This window comes from Aureobasidium melanogenum (assembly GCF_000721775.1).
Source record: "Aureobasidium melanogenum CBS 110374 unplaced genomic scaffold scaffold_2, whole genome shotgun sequence".
NCBI classification, from domain to species: Eukaryota; Fungi; Ascomycota; class Dothideomycetes; order Dothideales; family Saccotheciaceae; genus Aureobasidium; species Aureobasidium melanogenum.
The window spans coordinates 412,582-434,860 of NW_024470054.1; the positions used below are offsets into that span (position 1 = coordinate 412,582).

Genomic DNA, 22,279 nt, shown 5'->3' on the forward strand with positions numbered 1-22,279 from the left:
GAACATGTCCATAAGCAAACTACAGAGCATCGGCTTTAAGCACTGCTCTTGACCACATCATCCCACTTCTGGCCAGTCAACATCTCAAAAGCCTCACGGTACTTCTTGGCAGTCTCCTTGACTACAGCGTCAGTCATCTCGACACCGTCCTTGCCCTTAAGACCCTCCTTGGTCAGCCAATCACGGAGGTATTGCTATCAAGGTGTCAGTGATCTGCCATGTAGTGCATCATTTCCAAAAACTCACCTTGTCGAAGCTGTCCTGTGACTTGCCAAGCTCATACTTGTCTGCGGGCCAGAAGCGCGAGCTATCAGGGGTGAGAACCTCGTCCACAAGGATAACCTCATCAGTGTCGACATCAAGACCAAACTCGAACTTGGTGTCGGCAATGATGATGCCACGCTCAGCAGCATAGTCTCTAGCCTTGAAAATTGTTAGCTATTTTCATAGCATACCTGTGCGAAAAAACTCACAATCTGGTAGACCTTCAGACTCAGCTCCTCAATCTTCTTTGCGTACTTCTCGCCAACAATCTTGGTGGCTTCCTCAGGGCTGATGTTCTCATCCTTGTCACCAACTTCAGCCTTGGTGCTGGGAGTCCACAGAGGCTTCTCCAGCTTCTGACTCTCCTGCAGACCCTTGGGCATAGCGATGCCGTGAACAGTACCAGTCTTCTTGTACTCCGACCAAGCAGAACCAGTAATGTAACCACGAACAATGCTCTCCAAAGGCAAGACCTTGAGACGACGAACATGCATAGTACGCAGACGCAACTGATTGCTGACCTCGGCAGGAAGAGATGAAGCAATCGAGGCGGGCACAGAAGCGCTGAGCAAGTGAGTCTTGAGGTCAGGGATCTTCTCCTTGAACAGGTTGAACCAGTGGGCAGTCATGAGGGTAAGGAGGGCACCCTTTTGAGGGACGCCGTTCTTCATAATCACATCGTATGCTGAGATGCGGTCTGTGGCGACAAAGAGCAGGCTCTGAGCATCGATCTCGTAGATCTCACGAACCTTGCCGCTGGCAATCTTCTTCAGGCCGTGTTGCTCGACTGTATGATCAGTCAGGCGATGTTTCTGATTTGCAAGATGCGGAACTCATACCCTGCGAGTCAATCTGGGTGACAGTGGGAGGAGTTGACATTTTGTCGATCAGAATTCACTCTGGTTGTCTTGGTCAGTATAATGCGCTAGTAACCAATGGTCAACCTTGGTTTGGGTATGGTGTTGGAAAGTGCAGAAACGGATGCAGTCGATTCTCAAAGCCACAAGTGATTACTAGATCCAATCACTAGATCTAGGTTTTGTGACGCATAGTCTGGGATATGGTTGCGATGATACGCAAACGACTTTGAAGATGAATAAAAAGAGTGGTCATTGGACTCTTGAAGACGGTAGGAAGAAATATTGAACGGCTACGAAGCACAACGAACGCTTGAGAAAGGGTATTCGCTGCAAGAAAGACTCACCTAGCAGATAGATTCGCAAACAATAATGATATACAACAAAGATGAATCTGCTAGGTAGGTATTGCTCATTGCTGGAGAAACTTTCTCCTCCGAGTGTCGGAGGATTAATGCCAAGGCTTTCTGTCACCGCGGGACAGGGTCAGTCTTTCCAGCTTCGAACGAGGAAAGCGCACTTCCATTCTGCCAAAATAAATGCAGGCAGTCTTGCTCGACCAGCTGGTCATTCGACAAGCCGCCTCAACAGAGAAATCCAGAAGTCCGCGCGATCAGTTTCTCGGTTGATCGAATAGCTACATTCTAAATGCACGCAGCTGCCCTACATCACGATTAGACAGCCATACACGATCTTGCTGCTAAGCACTATGACGCTCGAATGATGAGCTCAAAATGTAGGTAGGGTGGAGGAAAGATGCTATCACCTATGCAGTCCTCCACTATTTTGCAGGTATTTAGGTGATAAAGCCCTCCTCCCGTTTCTCTCTCGTCTCTGCTTTTACATCTACCAATCCCTGCCTTTCTTACAGTTTCTAACCCAATATAAATACCACAAACATGTCTTCAGACGACAAGATCAACACCGCCTACAACATTGACATCAAGGCTCAAGACCAAACACCCGGAGCCGGTCTCGACAGCCAACTCGACCCTCCCGCCAACTGGACCCAACTCGAATTCTGGGATGACGATGAAAACCCGCATCTCGAAGAGTACGAAGGTAGAGGTCTTCTCAAGAACAAGACTGTTTTGATTACCGGCGGCGACTCTGGAATCGGTCGTTCGGTTGCCATCTTGATGGCTAGAGAGGGTGCCGACATCACTATTTGCTATCTTCCCGAAGAGCAAGAAGATGCAGACTGGACTCTTGAGCAGATCAAGAAGGCAGGTCGTAAGGGCCATGGTATTGCACTCAATCTTCGTGACGATGGAAGCTGCAAGAAGGCTGTTGAGGAGCATGTTCAAGTGCACGGCAAACTCAATGTCCTCGTCAACAATGCCAGTATGCAAGAGGTTTGCGAAGAGCATGCCGACATCGACATGGTAAGTTTTCACTCTAAAAGAGACATTAGAGTAGTCACTAACTCTTCTTGACAGGACGTCGTTCAAAAGACCTTCCAAACCAACATCATCCAAATGATGGCCATGACAAAGTACGCCCTTAAACACATGAAGCGAGGCTCTTCAATCATAAACTCTTGTTCCGTGGCGGGTTACATGGGCAACCCATCAATGGTAGACTACAGCTCAACCAAGGGCGCCATTGCCTCCTTCACCAGATCGCTTGCTCAGCAACAAGCACCAAAGGGCATTCGTGTCAATGCCGTGGCCCCTGGTATTATTTGGACTCCTCTGCAAGCAGCGACAAAGGGCAACCCGCCGGAAGCTCTTCGCAGAATTGGTGTTGCTGAGGCGCCGATTCGCCGTCCTGGTATGCCTGTGGAGGTCGCAACAGCCTATGTCTTCCTCGCCAGCCCTTACGGCAGTTACTTCACTGGTGAGGCGCTACACGGTACCGGTGGTCTCGAAGTCCAAGGTTAAACCCTTGATGACGATGACAAATTGTAGTAGCCTTGTCTGCGGGCAGACCTTATGAGGAAAAGAGACAATACTGCTAAGTGTTTGTACATCATAATAGAAGTTGTTTACTCCAAAACTATAGAGTGACCCTTTCTGATGAAGAGCAAGAAACGCCGTGTCGCAAGTGGTATCATAGTAACAAGTCCCTAGAAAAAATCCCTGTCCCAAGCAGGTGCGATCCTATTCCATAGATCGTTCCTTGCGTCTAGTCGTGATGTGGAGGTGCACTACCCGAGTGTTATTGGTGTCTGTTCGCACCAGCCCAGTGGTCCCATTGATTCCCTGAAGACTCAGCATGGCCATCGACCCCGGCATAAGGACCCATATTCGGCCCTGTCGTGCTGTGATACTCGGTATCACTATCCCAACGATTCAAGCCTAGCCGCGGCGCATCGCTACCTCCAAACGCGCTTGCCTGGGGTACTTGTGCTCGCGAGCCTCCCATAAGACTCATATCCGCATCTGGTGCCTCGGCCTCTCCAAGGTCTGAACAATCATCATACGAAGCGTTTCTTATAGGCGAGTGCGAAGGAGAGTATGGATAAGGTTGAGCCGATCGGCCATTCTGCTGGGCGTTAGACAACAGACCGGCTGTATCAGCATCATCGACTGTATCTGCTCTGGCGCGTCTCTGGTGCTCAAGCTCGGTCGCTGACGGCAAGGTATGAGATGTGACATTTGGACCAGGTATCGATGTAGCTGGTTCGTCGATATTGACACCAAGCTTTGGTGTCGTATACGAGATATCGTTGTGTCTGTGCTTGCGGCCCACGAAAAGCCATCTGAAGCTTCTGGCAGTTGCCTTGACGAGATCCCAAGGATTGAATGTGTCTGCGTAGGCTTTGATTCCCATCCATCCACCATGGTATTTTGGCGCATTGCCGGAGAAACCAGAACCAGGAACCGTGAGAGGGTCTGCGAAAGAAGGCTTCGAGAGGTCGTACTCGCGCCATGGGAAAGCGAAGAGATGCATTACGGCGAATATAGCCATTTCGATACACAAAAGCATTGATGGAATGCCAACCTTGATGTCTGGATACGAGATTTTCTTTGTAGGTTGTAAAGGCCCATTGGAGGAAGAAAGGAATGAGATGAGAAGCTGGAATGATTAGTGTCTTTGTTGGAAAGCGAGCGGGATGTATGAACTTACTGATTGCCAGAAACTGAAGAAAATGACGAGCTTGATGCACAAAACTTTCAAGAAAGGACGGTGTTCAGCAAGATCAGCTTTCAGTTGTAGGTAGAATTGAATCAGCATGAACATGGCGATGGTGACTGAAGCACCCTCAAAGACCATGACCCAGATGTGAGCGAATGCCGGATTGAGCGAAGCTTCGCAATAGCGGCCCAAAGCCTGGGTGACGACACTGACTATGGTGAAGAGCACGCGTATAAAGCAGTATTGGAAGACGGAGAGCCAAACAACCTACAAGAGACGATTAGTATATCGACTCCAATCAGACATGACGAGTATGATAGAGAGGTGAGAGATCGTACATTGAACCACGTCAGGCCGCTTCTCGGTATGCGCAAGATGCCCTTGTCTTTTCCACCGGTACACTTCTGTAGGCCGAAGACACCCCAGAACCAGTTTATAGGTTGGACTTGACGGAAGTAATCTTTCTGCTCGTGCAGGTTCGGAGCAATGTAGTTGCAAAGGAGTGTGAAGAACGAGGCGATGGCGAAAGCTTCGTAGCAGTCGCGAAGGACTTCAAAGTAGATGGAATGTTTGTAGTAGAGGTACGAGAGGAAGGAGACGGTCGAGTAGATGGGGATCATGAGGAGGATGCGAATGATGCTTTGGATAGTGGTCAGCATAGTTGATCATGGCGGCTTGTCGCAATGGAGAGCTAAGTACTGTTTTTGTTCCCATGGCTTTGAGTAATGCGTCGCATGCTTATAGATCAGGAAGAAGGCGATAATGACCGAGATGAGAGCAAAGACGGCGGATATGACCAGACCAACATGATGGAACTTGACCTCTCCGAAAAGAGGAACCTCGTTGACTGCGTATGTGGTCAGCAAGCATACCAAGAGCAACGAAACACGGCGACCGTACTTGTCTGGTCTTCAGCTGTGGTATTACAGCTCACCATAACGCAGTCTCTTGGATGAGAGTGGATTTCGAGAAAGTCGTCGTTCTGCAGCCCGCTTCGGTCGAGAGATCAAGGTGTCGGCGCAGCATGCGCTTGCTTGCGTCAGATGTGTACGAAAGCTGCGGAATCCGAGATGTACAAAGTCAAGAGGCTATGCTTTCGTTGTCTCTCTAAGCACGACCCTTTGTCTGACAGTCACAGCCAGATGCTCTTGCGACACACAAGTACCAGTACAAGTTGTTTCTACTGGAAGGAGCAGCGGGCTGTGCACTGGGAAGCACCAACCTCGCTGACGTGGTTACCAAACTTTGTCAGCCCCTCGCGCGCGTCAAACAAGGGGGCACGTTGCAACCGAATCAACATTCCCCTGCCAAGTCGTTTCATCGCATTTAAATCATGTCCATATCCACCTTTGCCGTGTCTGAGCCCTGCATCAGGCCTTCTGCTTGACTAATTATAACCACACAAAAGATGCCGCCTCTGCTACCCTCAACTCTTATATCAACTTACAATTGCTTGATGCTTTGCATGACATTCCACATATCGAGACATAGCAAGACATTGACTCAATTTGAAAATGTTTCATTCCGAGAAAGTTCATGTAACTATAGATATACCGCCCCAAGACCAAACGCCATCCCGCACCCAGACAAGAATCAGACACTGCCAAATCAAGCGACAACGGGCTCGGGGTGCTGGTAAAGAGGCACACCAGGGGCAACACCAACACGCTCCTTTGCAAGCAAGTCAACAAGCAGAGGGCTGGGGCGGTTGGACATGTTGGGGTACAGAGAAGCCTGAGTCTTCTTGTACTGCTTCACGCTGTCGACGTAGGCGTCGAACAAGTAGCTCGAGTCGAGCGGTCCACCCTTGGCCTCGGGGTGGAACTGGGTGCTGAAGATAGGACGGTGCTTGTGGATCATACCCTCGTTGGAAGAGTCGTTCAAGTTGATGAAGTACTCCTTGAACTCGCTAGGAATGGTAGAAGCATCAACGGCATAACCGTGGTTCTGCGAGGTAATGTGGCACTTTCCAGTCATCAAGTCGAGGGCTGGAATGTTGTGGGCACGGTTACCGTACTTCATCTTGATGGTCTGGCAACCAATGGCCATGGCCAGAAGCTGGTGACCAAGACAGATACCCATGATAGGGAGCTGAGAAGAGTCCATCAGCTTGCGGAGGTTGTCGCTGGTGGTGCGGCAGTGAGTCGGGTCACCGGGACCGTTGGAAATGAAGACACCATCGAAGTGGCTGGCAATCTTGTGAACAGGGTAGTCGTAGGGCAGGCAAGTAACCGAAACGCCACGAGAAACCAGACTGCGAATGATGTTCTCCTTGACACCACAGTCGATGAGAGCAACGTGCATGTCGCCAACGGGCGAGGGAATGTGCCAGGGAGCCTTTGTGCTGACCTTGGCGACCAAGTTGACGTTGCCAGGATCCTCGAAAGCCTCGTCCTCATCGGCGTCGTACTCTTCACCGACGACGACCTTGCCGAGCGAAGAACCTTGCTCACGCAGGTAGGTAACAATAGCACGAGTGTCAACGCCTGAAATGGCGGGAACGCCTTCTCTGGCGCACCACTCGCTCAAGCTCTCAACGGCAGTCCAGTGACTGTACTGGAGAGCAGCGTCGGCAACGACGATACCAGCAGCTTGAATGTTGGGGGACTCGAAGTACTTGAGCAGACCAAACTCGTCTCTGACGGACGAGGGAACGCCGTAGTTACCGATCAGGGGCTGGGTGAAGACCAGAATTTGACCACGGTAAGAGGGATCAGTCATAGACTCGGGGTAGCCGACGAGGGAGGTGGTGAAGACGGCCTCACCACTGATGTTAGTCTTGGCGCCGAAACTCTTGCCGTGGAAAATAGGACCATCCTGTCATGTCTTGTCAGCCATTGACTCATAGGTACTCGGAGGATGCGGGGTGGCGTACTCTGATAGTGAAGGTAGCACGCTCAAAGGAAGGAGCAGTGGATCTTCTGCTCTCGAGAGGAGAAGCACGCTGGCTGCCAGAGACAACCGAAGCGTTACCTCTGACCTGCATGCCGAGTCTGGCGAATCTGGCAGAGGCGGGCCTCATGGCGGCGGACTTGAAGAGGCTGGGGATCATTTTGATTGTCGTGTAGATGGTTGTAAATGGGTTGATGTGTAGATAGTTGTAGATTGGTTTGTGTGTGGCGAATTCTTAATTCACGTTGGCCTTCCAGAGATGGTCGCTAATGTAGTCTGGCAGGGTGTTAGTGAGAGGTGTTGAGGGAGGTCACAGACGCGTCTCTGTCGACTTGCCTTGGCTGGTGTAGGTGGTGGGCGCAGTACGCATAAGGACGATATCAGCCCGCTAACAGGCGATCCGGGTGGATTGATGGGGGGTGGAGGAGTTGTAGATGGAGGACGAGGAAGCACAGGTTGGAGGTGGGCGTAAAAAGCACGAAGCCCAAGCTTTCCCCCGATTGTCGGCGCCGTGGAGTCATGCAGCAAAAAAAACGCCCACCCACCTCTTATTGGCTCACACCCGACTATCTTATCACTGCTATCGACCATCATCATTCCCGCATCACTTTTCTTCTCCGGCTGCCGCTCTTATGAACATTTCCTGCTTAATCATATGTGCTCTTCCTACTCATCACCATTATATGTTGCGGCCTTGTAGATTTTGATTGCCTGTTCAGATTCACAACCTAGTCGCAACTTTGAAGCTCACCCGCCAAGCGGTCAGCCAGCGTGCAATCGGTCCTTCCAAACGATCTTCAACTGCATACCCGGACAGCCGGCGGTTCTGTGATAGTGACTCTTTTGACGGCATGCACCTGTCCAACATTGCCGAAGCTTGTTCAAGTCGTGCCTAATGTGTTGGCATTCAGAGTCGCCCTCGTGTCTACTCATGGCCTCGATCAACCTGCCTGTGTTCTAGTCTGTAGCTTCCATCACTTCGCCTGCGGCGGCAAGCAAAATATACACTATAGAAAGGCACAATTGTTTTGGTAAGCAGAGGCACGTCTACGGACAGTCAACAACTTGTCGACTCTCAATGGATATCATCTTGGTTTTTGTTACTATTATGCATTTCTATATGCGTTACGTACTTTGGTACACAGGGAGGAAGACAGTTTGTAGTCTTCTGATTTGACACGCGCATTGGGGCCATCGGCACTTCAGTATCGTTTTCCAGGTCAAGCTGAGTTAAGTTCTCGTCAACACAATACCATGCTATCCTCTCCGATCTTTATCTTTCCCATGTCCATACCAGTTGATGACCATTTCCAAATTCTGTCCGTCACTTGCGGCCTAAGTGTGTGCCGGAGAAAGCTTTCTACCAACATTCAAAGAAATTCATAAATACAGCCAGGGTCGCACCCGTCGCAAAAGTGCGAAGCAGCTCAGACCATTCTCTGACTGATTGATATACAATCAGACCTAGTAGTATATTGCTTTCAGCAGCATCTACTCGAGGCAGTGCAGCTCGGGGCTCTTCAAGCACAGAAGAGATGACAGGATTCTCAAATGTAATCAATCGTAGTGTTTTGCGAATCATCTCCCGCCAAGTTCTTCGCATAATTTCCAGCACTTCTTCCAAAGCGTCGCCGAAAGTCTACTTGCGAACGATAAGCCAATCGTTACATTGCCCATTCAGGATCTCGAGAAGTCGAAGAACATTCTGCCGATGGTTGCCAGTCATGCCATGCGATACAGTTCCTTTAACTGATGCTGATCAGACACCGACGGAAGCAGTTGACGTCGATCTCAGATCTCGGACCGAGAAAGGCATCATCTACTAGCCTGATCTCACGACACATGGGTAACCTTCGAAAAACTGCCGAGTAGTGAATGTCTTGACCCTACGTAAGGGCACGAAGCATTTTCCGAGCTTTGAGGGTATAAAGAGCATGGCCCTCGCATTAATGTCTTGGAGAAGTGACCACCTTCAAAGATGCATTCTACTCTAGCATTAACTGGGGTTTGCTTGTCTGCGGCTCTGGCCGTTGCATCGCCTGTGGACTATTCTTCCAACAATACCTCAAATGGAACTGCAATTCCTAATTTCAGCCTCCCTCCTCAGAACCTTACTTCCTACGCCAACAACTCGCTCTTCACACAATGGCGAACCAAGGCTAGATTTAGACCATCCTCGAACCATATTGGAGACCCAACAGCCTTCTGGCAAGATGAGCAAGGAGTCTTCCATGTCTCTGGGCTTTACTCGTACCTAAGAGGTCCAAACATCTCCATCACTTCAAGCATTGGTGGTGCTTTGACTTCCGACTTCCTCAGCTATGTGGACTTCCATAACCACACTAATACGACGAGCCTGTTTCAAGCTGGTGTCTCTATCGGACCAGGAAATAAGAATGATCCTCTAGCTGTCTTCGATGGGTCTGTAATTCCAAAGGGATACAAAAATTGTCCAACATTGATCTATACGGGCGTCCACTACCTTCCTATTGTACGTTTTGAGCTGCCAATCAATATACTTAGTCGAATTGATGAGCTAACCAAGCCCAGAGCTGGAGTAAACCCTACATAAAAGGCTCGGAGGTTCAGGCGTTAGCATACTCAGAAGACAATGGTGCTACATGGATCAAGCCAGACATCGATGCAGTCATCCCTAGTCCACCCAAGGGATTTAACGTGACAGGCTTCCGTGATCCTTGGGTGTTCCAAAGTCCCCAATTCAGCAAGCTACTCAACGACACCCCCGAGACTTGGTATCTCTCTGTCAGCAGTGGTATCAGACAAGTTGGACCTCGTCTGCTCTTGTACAGACAGAACGCATCAGACTTCACAAGCTGGGAGTTCCTTGGCCCATCTGTCTCTACCCCTGTCAACACTACCTTCAGCGCTGGCAACTTCTCTGGTAACGACGGATCCAACTACGAGACCTCGAACACCTTGTTCCTCGATGAAGAAGGAGAGAACCTGGACCATGGTGTCAACTTTGTTACCATGGGAGCCGAATCAGGCAGAAAGACACACAGCTTCCACTACTCCTTGTGGAAGATGGGCGAATTTGTTCGCAACCCTCTGAACGAGAGTGTTATCCTTCAGGATCACGCAACTGGTGTTCTCGACTGGGGTCTTGGATATGCATGCACGACTATGCCTGACTACAAGACTAACCGTCGTCTTGGGTTCTGCTGGAGTAATGATGACTTCAACGCAAGCATCTCGGAGCAAGTTGGTTACAGAATTGGATCTGGTGGTGTGTACTCTATTCCTCGTGAGCTTTACTACAAGCAGATCCCGGGTGTCGTTGCCGATGATCTCGCAGCTGAGAATGGTTACTGGTCTGTCGCCACTGGCCACTTGAACACTACCCTGGCGAAGGATGGTGTGGCCATGGCTAAGAACAACGGCAATGATACCGTGACTCTCGCTACTTTGGGCTGCAAACCTGCCCGTGAGATCCTTGCCTTCAGAAAGCATGCCAACCACACCTGGACCGAGCCCGACTTTAACGTCGATGTCACTTCGATCAAATCGAACTGCAGCAACGTCGAGTTTACTCAGAAGAAGGGTGTGACCCAAGCCTTCATCCCCTTCAAGCAAAGTCCTCACAGCCGTCGATGGGAACTCCAAGCCACCGTTGACATCCCCTCGTCCTCTCTCCGCAACGAAGATTACGAAGACTTTGCCGCAGGCTTCACCATCTTGCATTCTAGCGCCTCAGCACCTGCCAACTACTCCGTCGATGATGCTGCAATGCTGTATCGCCCCTCTAACGAGACCTTCATGATCACTCGCGATGTTGCTCTCGGCAGTGATAACGTCAACACCGACCCCGAGATGGGCAAATTGCGTCTGTGGAACATTTCATCGACGGATGCCCAAGGCAACCAAACCTACTCTATCCAATCCCTGAACATCCGCGCCTTTATGGATGGCAGTTTCTTCGAGGTGTATGTTAATGACGTACTTACCATCTCCACACACATCTATTACTGGTACCCAGACTCCACTCGCATGGGCTTCTACCTCCAGTTCCCCGATACGCTCAAGAACTCTACCCTTGACACTGCAGTCTCGTTCTCGAATGTCACTGTTTGGGAGGGCGTGCCTAACGTATTCCCTAAGCGTCCTACCAACCCTAAGGAGTTGATTGACAACGGTGTTGGCTTTGTGCAGCCACCTAATAACCCTAATGTACCGCTTACTTATGATGGCGTTGGTGCTCCTCCTTTGCCTCCACCTGAGAACTTGCCTTATGGCATTGATCTTAGTACTGTGGAATGAATTGCCGGGCTAGGACTTTGTACGTATTTAGTACTTAGATACCTCTTCTAGATAGGAGACCTAGATGACATCTCTACGGACCACTACCTAATCACAAAAATATTGTGCATTTTGACAGGCGAAAAGTAAAGAGGTTCGCGCTCAGGAGATAGCATGTCGGTGTTGAAAGCTGATAGACCTCCGCACTCAGGGGATAGCATCTCAGAAAACCACCTTCTGATCACAAAACTGTTGCGCATTTCGATTGCGGAGTCAACAGACTTCTGCATGCAGGAGATGGCAACTCCTTATTCATGTTTTGATAGCCTGCAACAAGAGTGAATGAGAAAGAACGTCTCTTTGTACCATCTCCTTCTTCAATAATGTACTGTGCATCTTGACAGCTAGGAAGTATAAACATCTGCACTTGGAAGATATCATCTCAGTACTGAATCAGATTCACATTAGAGTCAAAACAGCTCAATCACCATCACATGGGCGCAACGATATAGCAGTCAGAACAAAAAAGTGCATGTGTAATTACAGGGTAACAGATAGCGCAATTTGGTATCACTACAAGACTAAAACAGAGGCCTATGAAATCGCTCATTCCTCGTCTTCTTGGTAAGCGAGCTTGCGCATCTCGCCCAAATCTTTTCGTGCCTTGCCAAGTGCGTTCTCGAGCTGCAGAATCTCGACTTGCTTCTCCATGTGTCTGTTCAGAAATTGTTAGCATGTAGTTGATACTAGAAAAGACCAGCGATACATACGATCTGTTGAACTCGTGTCTTGACAGCTTGGAGTAATCGATGACTTCTTCACCGTTTGCACGAGCGTCAATGATGGCCTGGACTTGCTTGACGAGACTGCGGCATGCACCAGTGACAGCCTTGCTGGCGTCCTCCAATCTTTCTTGAGTCTTGCTCATGAAGCTGGCCTTGACTCTGCTGGCAGCGACCAGCTGAGCAGTAGAAGCAGCCACGTCGTTGGATGCAACAATCAGCTGCTCGGGTGAGTTGCGACCTCCAATAACGCCATCTGCAGTTTCAATGAGCAGATTTGTGCTATTGGCGACAGCCTTTGCAGCAGAGATGAGTCCCTCTGTCCATCTATTATTCTTCTTATAGAAGGCCTTGGATACAATTAGCATGGTTCTTGTGTGAAAGAATTGTACATCACCACAGAATCGTGGAAGTCACCAGGAGTCACCAATGTAGCACCGCAGAGTTACTATCCGAGGTCGAGGGGAACAGGCTCTCTCTGGAGACTCTCGGTTCTCCGGATAAAACTCTGCATTTTTACAGGCGAGATTTAATGTTCAGCATGAGCTGAGACACCGCCTGGTGGCTATTGTACTGTGGGCAATGTATATTAGTGTACGTACCGATTTTGACAAGGACGAACCACGTCCTTCCTTAACAATTTCCTGCTGAGACGCAGTAGCTGCCTTGATCAAGTTCGCAATAGCATTAGTAACTGCAATAGCAGCGCCGAGGATTGCGTCATGGATCTTGAGCTCGTATGTTGAGTAACCATCTCTGGACTTGTTCATGAGAGCAGTAAGACGGTCGGTAGCTGCTTCAATTGCCTTTGCGGCGTTAGCCATCTCGCGGTCGACAAGGTCACCAAGATCTCCAGAAGCAGCGGTCAGCTTGTGCTTAGGAGCGAATGCATCTGCAATCTTGGACAAGCTGTTCAGGTTAATCTGAACCTCGTTGTTCTTGTTGATGACAACATCAGTCTTCTGCAGATCATCGAGACCATCGAGACGGTAGCTCTGAATAGAACGGAAGAAGCTGACTGTGCTGAGAGCAGACTGGCGTGCAGCGTTCATAAGCTGGTCAGCCTTCTTCTCATCAGAAGCGAATCTGGTCAGACCCTTGGTGTTGGAAAGGACATCTGCAACAGAGTTGGAGAAAGTGTGAACAGTGCGGATGACTTCGGCATGAGTGCTGTTAGGACCATCGGCAATGAAGTTGTTGAAGGCAGTTGAGAACTCCATTGCGCTTGACGCGGCCTTCTCAATAGTCGACAAGACATATGCACCAGAAGCACTTTGGTTTCCTGCCTGCATGGTGGAATCCAGCTCGTAGAGAGCATCATCGACACGTTGGACACCGTTTTGGAGCACTGAATCAATAATGTCGGAGATTTTGCGAACATTGTCGAGAAGCAGAGTATCAATCTGCTCGTCAAGGGCTTGGTCTGTTTCGCCCTGACCGTTGCGGAGTTCGTTCAGCTCCAAGAGTGTCTGATCCATGCCAGCCTTGAAGATTTCGAGCTCATCCTCCTTCTCGCGAAGGAGTCTTTCAAGATCAGAATCTTTTTCGCCGTACTTGTTCTGAGCATCGTCCAGAGCTCTGGTCTTGTTGCGCAAGGCCTCCTCAAGATCTGCGATCTCTCTGTTGTGTCTGGAAAGAAGAGATGAAAGCTCAGATCCCTTTGATCTCTCTGCGTTCTCTGCCTTGTCAAGAGCAAAGCGCAGCTCGCGCTTAAGTTTCTCAAGCTCATCCTTGTGCCCGCCAGATGAACGATCCTTATCGTGAAGAGCACGGTCTCTCTCGCGGATCATGTCAGCAAGCTCCAAGTTCTTGGTCTTGAGTTCTCTCTCTAGCTTCTCTCTTCTGTCAATGGCTTCTTGTGCAGAAGCTGCCTTGAGTTGGACACCCTTGAATTTCTGGAGGAGTTCGAGATGCTCGTGACGTAGCTGAGAGTAAAGCTTAGCCAAAGCCTCGTACTTGGTCCTCCAGGTGTTGATCTGCTCCTGCAAAGCACGAATCTGTTCGTCCTTGGAAGCGTTCTGCTGGCCGAAGTTGACTTGAAGTTGTTGCAATTCTCCCTCAAGAGCCTTCATACGTCTGTCGTATTGCTCAAGCATAAGCTGATCACGCTCGTACTGCGCGCGCGCATTAAGATTTTCACGCTCCAGCTCAGCCATTCTGCCCTGAGTTTGTTGCGAGTACTGGTCACGCAGCAATTGCTCCTGAGCCAACCTCTGCTGTTCAGCCTGTAGTCTTTGCTGTTCCTCAAAGTCTCTCTGAGCCTGCAGAGCAGCCTGCTGTTGTTGTCTTTGCGCCTCATCCCATTGTGCTTGCAATCTTCTTTGCTCGGCCTCATACTCTTCTTGCTGACGTGCTTGCTCGTTCTTCCAGAATTCGTTGATCGGTTCGGGGTCTACGGAAGGCTGGCGAGGAGGAGTATCGGCGGGCTTGGTGACGGGCTCGTTCTTCGGTCTAGCGGGAAGGGCTGGTTTGTCCTCGTCATCGCCTAAGAGGTTTGGTGGATCTTGAGGCAGCTTAGGGATGGTGATCAGACTGGTCAGGTAGCGCAAGTTGGAGCACTCGTAGTAGAATTTGACCAAGCGGTAATGTTGGGCATCGTAACGCCCACGAAGAGGGGCAAGAACTTCATCGTCTCCGAGGGCAGTGTGCATGGCGCGCAGCATGCTGGTAATGAACTTGTAGATTCCGTAACTCTCCTGGACCAGGGGCACCAAGCAGGAGATCTTGCACTCGTTGTTCAGCCCGCCTCTAAAGTTAGCAAAAACGAGCTTCTGGAATGTCTCAATTTGATCCTGGAGGTTCATGAGGTCGGAAATGGTTTCGTATCTGGCTGAAATCAGTATGTCGCTTCGCGATGAACTACCACTAGCCGGTCCTTACCCTTCGTTCGGGTCGTTGATGGACTTCAAACTGATGTACTCCTCATACTCGAATGTTCCTTTGCCTACGTCAGCGCCTCTCCTGTTAATCATATGAAGTACGGACCATTGAATTCGGGGTGGTTTCTGTGGAAGTTGAGCTTTGCGATCAGGTAGTAGACGTATTCGGAGATCAGAGAACCGTATCCTAAGCATTGTCAGCCGTGTGTTGCATGTACAGCCTATCCAAGACATACCCTTCATGCCGTCACCACCTGCGACGCCACGCGACAGACTCTCAAGCCAACCAACGTGTGCCTGGGCCTCTTTCAGAACGACGGGATGGCCCTCTTGCAGGACTTTATGGATGGTAATAAGCGCTTTGAAGGTCTGGACTTCGTCGGCCATGATGGGTTGACTGGAACGTCGGCTCAGTATAGTTGTGGTACTCTTTGGAAGTGATTGCTCTTACACCTTCATGCCAGCCCAGAAGGATTGCGAACTGCGGTGGTCGTATGTGTAGACGATACATGCTCGAACGTGTTTTCCTAGAGTTGTGTTCAGTTGAATTCGAAGTCCAGATGTATGGGAAGCGTACTCTTGGGGGCGGTCTCCTCTGTATGAACGTCTTAGCATGGGTCTGAGGCAATGCATTGAGTTTGGACCATACCGATACTCGTGGCCTTGCGGATGTTGATAGCCAACTCGGACTCTTGCCTAAGGAACTGTCAGCATGTCTCGCGCAGGTTGCGACAGGCTACTACATACTTGCCCATGTCGACATTGCGCGTCGAGTGGAGCGACATGATGGCTGTGGATGCCGCGGTATGCTCGATGCGTGGTATTGGGCTTCACTCGAAGCAAGAAACGAGAACGAAAGAAGTCACCGTGCTCACGCCGGAAATGAGGGGGAGAACAAGCGGGGACCAAGGAGAGTGTTTAATAAAGAGCAGCAATGTCCAGAAGATGGAGCAGCTGCCGTCACGTATCGACGTCGACTTGCCGAGCACCGCCGTGACAACGCCCGACCAACGCCGCAACGTCAGCGAACGCGACTGCCCCAAGATTCATCCCAGGCACTCACTTAACTTTTGACTTTGCCTACGAACCCAAGACAATTGCGATTTCGACTATAGCATTCAACTGGCGCTCCGCTTCCAGCATGGACCACAGCTTACGAGGCCGATCATTTACGAATAGTCTGACACATTCAGGAATAAACAAGTCACGTCTCACACGGGTTGAATGCAGAAATGTCATAAATCATTTTGGGCGCGAAGCTGTGAGCTTGGATATCTTTCTTTTGTCGTAAAGCTACGAAAGTGCTGCATGGCACATCGCGGGAAAACTTCTGAACAACATGCTCCCCCAGACGCCTTTTTTGTGTGTTGCCTGATGCATGAAACCCTCCAACACATCAACCAACGAACCCCATGAACCTAGAAGCTGGTCAGCTAGTTTAGTTGCCAGCGATGGCGTGGGCGCGGCGGCGGTCACGCTCCTCAGCAATGGAGAGCTGCATCCAGAGTTAGCCATTGTCTCGGATATCCTCAGATCAAATCTACGAACCTTGACACCCTTGCCCTTGGGGAGCGAGATCCAGGGCTTCTCGCGGCCAATGACGAAGACGTTGCTCTCACGGGTAGCGAACTCGTTGTCAATGGCATCCTTGATGTGGACGATGTTGAAACCACCGTCGTGGCGCTCACGGTGAGTGATGACACCAACACGACCCATGTTACGACCACCGGTGGCCATGGCGATAACACCAGTGTCGAAGCGGATGAAGTCGGAGATCTTGCCAGTGGTGAGGTCAATCTTGACGGTGTCGTTGACCTTGATGGCGGGGTCGGGGTAGCGGATACTATTCACCAAAATTCAGTTCTTGTCCTTACATGTGTTTTTTTCCGTATCGCCAAAGCTTGATCCAACGGCTGATAGATGCAGACTTACGTGCGTGCATCATGCGTAACCAAGTATGGGATGCCGCCCTTGCCGAGCTGGACGCGCTTGACCTTGCCGAGCTTGTACTCAGCCTCCTCGCCAGTGATGCGGTGGACGGTGAAGCGGCCCTTGGTGTCGTAGACGAGGCGGAAGTTCTCGCCAGTCTTCTCGATCGAGATAACGTCCATGAAGCCGGCGGGGTAGGTGGCGTCGGTGCGGACCTTGCCGTCGACCTTGATGAGGCGCTGCATAACAATGGCCTTGGTCTCGCGGCCGTTGAGGGCGTACTTCAGGCGGTTACGGATGAAGACGATCAGAGGCATGCAGTCTCTGAGCTTGTGGGGACCGGGCGAGGCCTTGGGGGCGTAGGCGCCCGACAGCTTGTCGAGAAGCCAGTGCGAAGGTGCCGACAGGCGGTGCTGGTGCTTTCTGCAAAGTGTGTAAGAAGTTTGCGCAAGTCGTGTGTCGCAGTCCAATGCGAAAATTCGACACTGGCCGCTTTTCGTGAATGCTTACCCGGGTCCTCTGGCCATGTTGTCGACTTTGAATTAACGTTGGTCGGCTTTGCAAGTGGTTAGTGATTGAAAATGAGCGTGGGCAGTCGTCGCGCTTACGTTGAAAGGGCTCGCAGTTCGAAAAAGAAGGAAGGAGCGCGAAAACGCAGCTTGAATATCGGTCGGTGGTCGGACTGTGTGCCAAGCCGGCGCACTAACTCGATCGAGCCAGCCCATCAACGCTTCGCTTTCCAGAGTCCAGACGCTCAACAGTGTTTATGCACTTACTCTCACCAAAAAATATTCTAAAGAACCGGATCAAGAATGAATTCATTCGAAGCGCGTGAATTTGGTGTTATAGCCGGACAAGCCATATACCTTTGAGGTAGGCTCACTAGCATCTCTGTATACCTGACATCTGGGCATCCACCAGTTGCGTTTTGGTTGTCACTAGAGACCATACGCACTCGTGGATGTTTCTTTGTTCGACATTCACGTATACATTTTAATCAGTCGGCATGTTTGTGACCAATTCGTTATCTAGCAGACATCTTCAATCTCTTGCTCGCCTCCGACTCTGGGGCCGAGATCAGATCTTAGTGTGCGGTTGAACAGTTCAAGCAACATCTCGAAGCAGATCTTGGTCAGACCAGGGTCGTAACGTCCCTTGCTCATCTCGTCGCGAATGAAGGCATCTGTGATAGTAAGCGTGAGGTACAACAAACATTGACCATTGCACTTACGCTGAGCCCAAGCAGCCTCGAAGAAGCTGAAGCAGATGCCGGCCTCGTGCAGAGTCTTGCGGATAAGATCACGACCCTCAGGAGGCACATGGTTGTCCTTCTTGCCGAAGATCTACTTATATGTTAGCAATGGAATACTCCCTCGTATATATTCGAAGCATACCATAATCAATTCACCCTTGATATCCTTGGCTCTGGCCAACGAGTCATCGTTCTTGCCCTCACCAAGAGTTTTTGAGTGGATGTCAGTAGCAAAGTAGCAGACAGCAGCGCTGACACGCTTGTCCAAAGCACATCGGTAAGCCAGGTGACCTCCCAAGCACATTCCAGTGGCACCAATTCTGCCGTTGCAGGTCTCGAGAGATAGAAGCAGGGAGACACTCAGTTCAGCATCCTCATCGTAGGCTGCAAGCTTTTTGGCGACCTTCCAGTCATTTCCCTTGTCAGTTCCAGGTCCATCATAGGCAAGAGGCTCAGGTCCAGTAAACTCGTGGTAACTGCTCGGAGCAGCAACAATGTAACCCTGGCCAGCGATTTGCTTAGCGAAGCGAGCAACAGGACCAGTCACTGGTAGAAGATGTCAGTTCGATTCTTGTTATCACAAACTACCATGAGAAACAGAAAGAGAAGAAAACGGCTTACCTTGGTAGATCTCACTGAAGACAACTACACCAGGAAATTTGGCCTTGGGATAGTTGGGGACCGTTGGGTGCCAGGTAAATATGCCTTGCAAGAATCAGCAGATGAAAGCTACCTGTTGACTTTCTTCTACATACGCATGTTACCGCCATCCTTGGTGGCTACATCCTTGTAAGACTCTTCAATCAGCATTTTGGAGATTGATAGTGATATGTACGTTCAGAATCTGGTGCCGACGCGGATACAAAGCACTTTGAACCCTGAATGGCTGGGAGTCGATACAAAGCGTGATGTGTTTTCTTATGAAACGTTATCGCTTCCATAGCTCACGCTACTCAAGGTCTGGCCACGTCAATGTAAAGATGTCTTTTGGTCTAAGACACATTTACTGACAACTTCCAATCTCGATAGTCCCTTTTGTTTTCTAGTCAATCTTGTGTAGCTTTACCCTCAAACAAAGGTGTGAATTGCATGATACAAGATAGCTGAAAGTGGATGCTTGGCATGCGTCGGATAAGAGGATCTCTTATGATCTGTAGCAGTTCATGTGACGTGCGAGGGGTCCATCCTGGTGTCGGATCTCGGAGCGATGAGCAATTGCCTCCCTCCTCTTTCTCGTGTTTCCCTTCTCTTGGACCATCCCGTCGACACCCTCTGGGCCGGTCGACAGATCGCAACATCGAATTCTAGATACGCTACTCGCATTGTGTTAGCAGACTTTTCGTCGACTCGAGTTTTGCTTGTTCGACCGCGGCAATCGTTCTACTTGAACGCGTCCAACGACATCACTCCCGCGCCTGCATCCCGTCATGTCTTCGAACCCGCAAACTGCTCTCTCGGCCAAAGCATCGAACCCCTCCAAATCCGTCGGCCTCTCAAATCAATCCACACCCTCTTATTCTCAGACCAACGCCTACTTTGGAGAAGTTCTCGGTCAACGAAGAAGTGGCGGTTCAGGCAGCTCCAACGCCGCTAGCTCCAAGCCATCACCAACCCCGCGCAGCAGCCAAAGTGCAAAAGCAAAGCACAAGCAATCGAAGAAGTTTAGACTCGCGGATGAGGATGCTATTGCTGAATCCGTAAGTGATACTATCGACCTGTCAGTGAGCTTCCACCTTGCTCACTTTGCCACAGGCCGCCATGCATTCGACTAGCAGCCGCAAGGGTCAAACCTCTATCACTCATTTAATGAACTTTTCTCTTCCGCCACGTCCTCAAGCACACCAGCACAACTCCAGATATGCCTCAGGCCGTCCTCGACGTAATCCAACTTGGGGGCTAGGTTCTGGATACCATGCTGTAGATAAGGCAAGGTACGTTTTCTCCATTCCCTCCAGTTTTGTATCTTGTTGACGTATGCTGATTGTGTAGATACGTTCACGCCAACTATCGTTTCATTGTTGACCCCAGGGCCGACTATCGCCCCCAACGCGTCGACGCCGACGTTCATATCGACTGGAACAATGTATTGCAAATCCTCGTCTCGACTGAGTCCCAGTCTTCTGCATGTCCTATCTGTCTGGGCACACCCACCGCCCCAAGAATGGCCAAATGCGGCCACATTTTCTGTTTGCCTTGTCTGATTCGATATATGCACTCGGATGACGGTACCGCTACTGGAGCCGAAAAGAAGGCACGCTGGAAGAAGTGCCCAATCTGCTACGACTCCATCTACATTTCTGAGACAAGGCCAGTCCGCTGGTACACTGGTGCCGAGTTCGAACCCCCGAGAGAGGGAGATGACGTGGTACTGCGTTTGATACAGCGTCCTGCTGGCTCTACCCTTGCAATGCCTAGAGAAAGTCCCGACGCCCTTGGAAAAGGAGATGACATTCCATGGTATTTCGCAGCCGAGGTGATGGATTATGCTCGCGTCATGAAAGGTGGTGAAGATTATATGCTGGCCCAGCTGGACGAGGAGATCCAGAATGTCAGAGCTATGGAACAAGAGGATGAAGTCATGTTCGGAGACGACACTCAATGGACCAGCAAAGCGGTACGTGCTTTGAATGAGGCGAAAGAGAAGATCAAGGGTATCGGCAACCCACCAGCAGCACCTAAGAAACCCGAGGAGCCTGAGCACAAGAAGCCCGCCATACAATTCAACCAGACCGATGATGGAGTACCGGAAATGTATGCCATTCAGCAGGCTATCAAGTCAGGGCAGAGTCTACCTAATGGACAGGCCGGACAAGCGGATCTCTCATTGAACGAGAAAGAGGTCGGCACCAAGCAGGAAGATCCCACGACCAGTATCCTGTCAACATCACTAGCAGAGTTTCGTGCACGCCAACATGCAGAACGACAACCGGACACCTACTTTTTCTACCAGGGGCTCCTGCATTACTATCTGTCATCTTTGGATATTCGCATTCTAAAGGCTGCCTTTGGAAGCTATGACAACTTCCCATCCTCGATACTTCCGCGTGTTGAGCGGGTGTCAACAGGCCACATTGTCGACGACGACTTGCGCAAAAGAGTCAAGTACCTTGGACATCTACCCTATGGCTGCGAGGTAAATTTCCTGGAATGTGACTGGACCGACACCGTTCCGCCAGCAATTCTTGAACAGTTCCAGGGCGAGATCGAAAAACGCCGCAAGCGAAACAACGATAAGGAGGCACGGGAAGAAAAGGAACGCATCCGCGCCGAGAAGGCTGAAGATCGAGAGTTCGCAGCCGCTCGGCGAAGAAGGGTCAGCATTCCCACCGAAAGCAAGTTCAGGCCGGACGATTTCATTCCACTGGGTGCGACTGGTTCGGACGCAGCGGGCTCTTTTGATGGTCATGGATCCTCCTCTTCGCCACCTTGGAGCAACAGTCACAGACCGCAAGGGTCTGCGTATGCCTCTCTCGCGTCACCTGGTACAAGTCCAGCTACATCAAGGACGGTTTGGGGCACGACTGCAGTTGCACTGAGTAGTCCTGAACTCGCCGCTCTTCAACATGGAAACATGGACGATGGGTGGCTCGATGGCTGGGAGAAGGAATTGAGTCAGGAAGACGACTTGATTGCCCAAGTGCAAGCAGCAAGTCTCGGCGAAGGAGCATCTTCGTCCAGCAAAGCCGCAGGAGCAGCGAAAGGCAAGAAGAAGGGCAAGAAGATTACGTTGATGAGCACTACGGCTAGACGAGGCGCTTGATGACTAGGACGGGCTTTGTGGAATTCAAGATATCAGGCGTTTTACGAGGGCTTATACTGCATTGCATTGACATTATACCTTGGACGAATAGCGAACGTCCCTATACATACAGCTATACAGATACGATATAAATGAAGAAAAATGTCCAAATAAATAGGTATTGACGAGCCGGCAAATGGTGGAAGCAACGCATGATGATGTAAACAATAAAGTTTGGTCAGGAGTGGGTCCGAGGGTCAAGCAAAACAACAACGGAGATTGAGTAACGAGACCTCCGCGACTTCCCTCTACCGGCCACCGGCATCTTTCCTAGGACATCAATTGCT

At 50.3% G+C, this 22,279-nt stretch overlaps 9 protein-coding genes across 9 annotated transcripts; 3 read left to right on the top strand and 6 right to left on the bottom strand.

The window, feature by feature from the left end:
* Positions 1–35: 35 nt before the first annotated feature.
* Positions 36–1,143, bottom strand: M437DRAFT_80832 (putative phosphoribosylaminoimidazole-succinocarboxamide synthase; the record flags this gene model as incomplete). The annotated part of the gene is made up of 4 exons (XM_041027427.1): positions 36–194; positions 247–423; positions 474–1,051; positions 1,104–1,143. 4 exons carry the CDS (start codon positions 1,141–1,143, stop codon positions 36–38), a joined length of 954 nt encoding a protein of 317 aa, XP_040883364.1.
* Positions 1,144–2,020: 877 nt separating this feature from the next.
* Positions 2,021–3,004, top strand: M437DRAFT_39618 (NAD(P)-binding protein; the record flags this gene model as incomplete). Its single annotated transcript, XM_041020043.1, has 2 exons — positions 2,021–2,506; positions 2,561–3,004. The coding sequence occupies 2 exons, from the start codon at positions 2,021–2,023 to the stop codon at positions 3,002–3,004; spliced, it is 930 nt and encodes a 309-aa protein (XP_040883365.1).
* Positions 3,005–3,779: 775 nt separating this feature from the next.
* M437DRAFT_10656 (DUF300-domain-containing protein) lies at positions 3,780–5,047 on the bottom strand (the record flags this gene model as incomplete). The annotated part of the gene is made up of 4 exons (XM_041018577.1): positions 3,780–4,142; positions 4,194–4,469; positions 4,541–4,841; positions 4,902–5,047. Coding segments are annotated over 4 exons (1,086 nt in total), but the record flags the coding sequence as incomplete, so codon positions are not given.
* A 763-nt stretch (positions 5,048–5,810) lies between these two features.
* Positions 5,811–7,254, bottom strand: M437DRAFT_40234 (small subunit of carbamoyl phosphate synthase; the record flags this gene model as incomplete). Its single annotated transcript, XM_041020156.1, has 2 exons — positions 5,811–7,019; positions 7,078–7,254. 2 exons carry the CDS (start codon positions 7,252–7,254, stop codon positions 5,811–5,813), a joined length of 1,386 nt encoding a protein of 461 aa, XP_040883367.1.
* A 1,818-nt stretch (positions 7,255–9,072) lies between these two features.
* Positions 9,073–11,372, top strand: M437DRAFT_62558 (Arabinanase/levansucrase/invertase; the record flags this gene model as incomplete). The annotated part of the gene is made up of 2 exons (XM_041024109.1): positions 9,073–9,585; positions 9,645–11,372. The coding sequence occupies 2 exons, from the start codon at positions 9,073–9,075 to the stop codon at positions 11,370–11,372; spliced, it is 2,241 nt and encodes a 746-aa protein (XP_040883368.1).
* Positions 11,373–11,957: 585 nt separating this feature from the next.
* M437DRAFT_40154 (SLA2 Src like adaptor 2) lies at positions 11,958–15,797 on the bottom strand (the record flags this gene model as incomplete). Its single annotated transcript, XM_041020136.1, has 10 exons — positions 11,958–12,066; positions 12,122–12,483; positions 12,736–14,959; positions 15,014–15,071; positions 15,119–15,199; positions 15,249–15,409; positions 15,464–15,539; positions 15,590–15,607; positions 15,662–15,708; positions 15,760–15,797. 10 exons carry the CDS (start codon positions 15,795–15,797, stop codon positions 11,958–11,960), a joined length of 3,174 nt encoding a protein of 1,057 aa, XP_040883369.1.
* Positions 15,798–16,450: 653 nt separating this feature from the next.
* M437DRAFT_80838 (ribosomal protein S4e) lies at positions 16,451–17,468 on the bottom strand (the record flags this gene model as incomplete). Its single annotated transcript, XM_041027428.1, has 4 exons — positions 16,451–16,507; positions 16,561–16,855; positions 16,945–17,364; positions 17,452–17,468. The coding sequence occupies 4 exons, from the start codon at positions 17,466–17,468 to the stop codon at positions 16,451–16,453; spliced, it is 789 nt and encodes a 262-aa protein (XP_040883370.1).
* Positions 17,469–17,969: 501 nt separating this feature from the next.
* Positions 17,970–19,003, bottom strand: M437DRAFT_71940 (alpha/beta-hydrolase; the record flags this gene model as incomplete). The annotated part of the gene is made up of 5 exons (XM_041025761.1): positions 17,970–18,124; positions 18,173–18,284; positions 18,336–18,739; positions 18,815–18,898; positions 18,949–19,003. The coding sequence occupies 5 exons, from the start codon at positions 19,001–19,003 to the stop codon at positions 17,970–17,972; spliced, it is 810 nt and encodes a 269-aa protein (XP_040883371.1).
* Positions 19,004–19,620: 617 nt separating this feature from the next.
* On the top strand, positions 19,621–21,953 carry M437DRAFT_71941 (uncharacterized protein; the record flags this gene model as incomplete). Its single annotated transcript, XM_041025762.1, has 3 exons — positions 19,621–19,890; positions 19,946–20,124; positions 20,183–21,953. The coding sequence occupies 3 exons, from the start codon at positions 19,621–19,623 to the stop codon at positions 21,951–21,953; spliced, it is 2,220 nt and encodes a 739-aa protein (XP_040883372.1).
* Between the last annotated feature and the right edge of the window lie 326 nt (positions 21,954–22,279).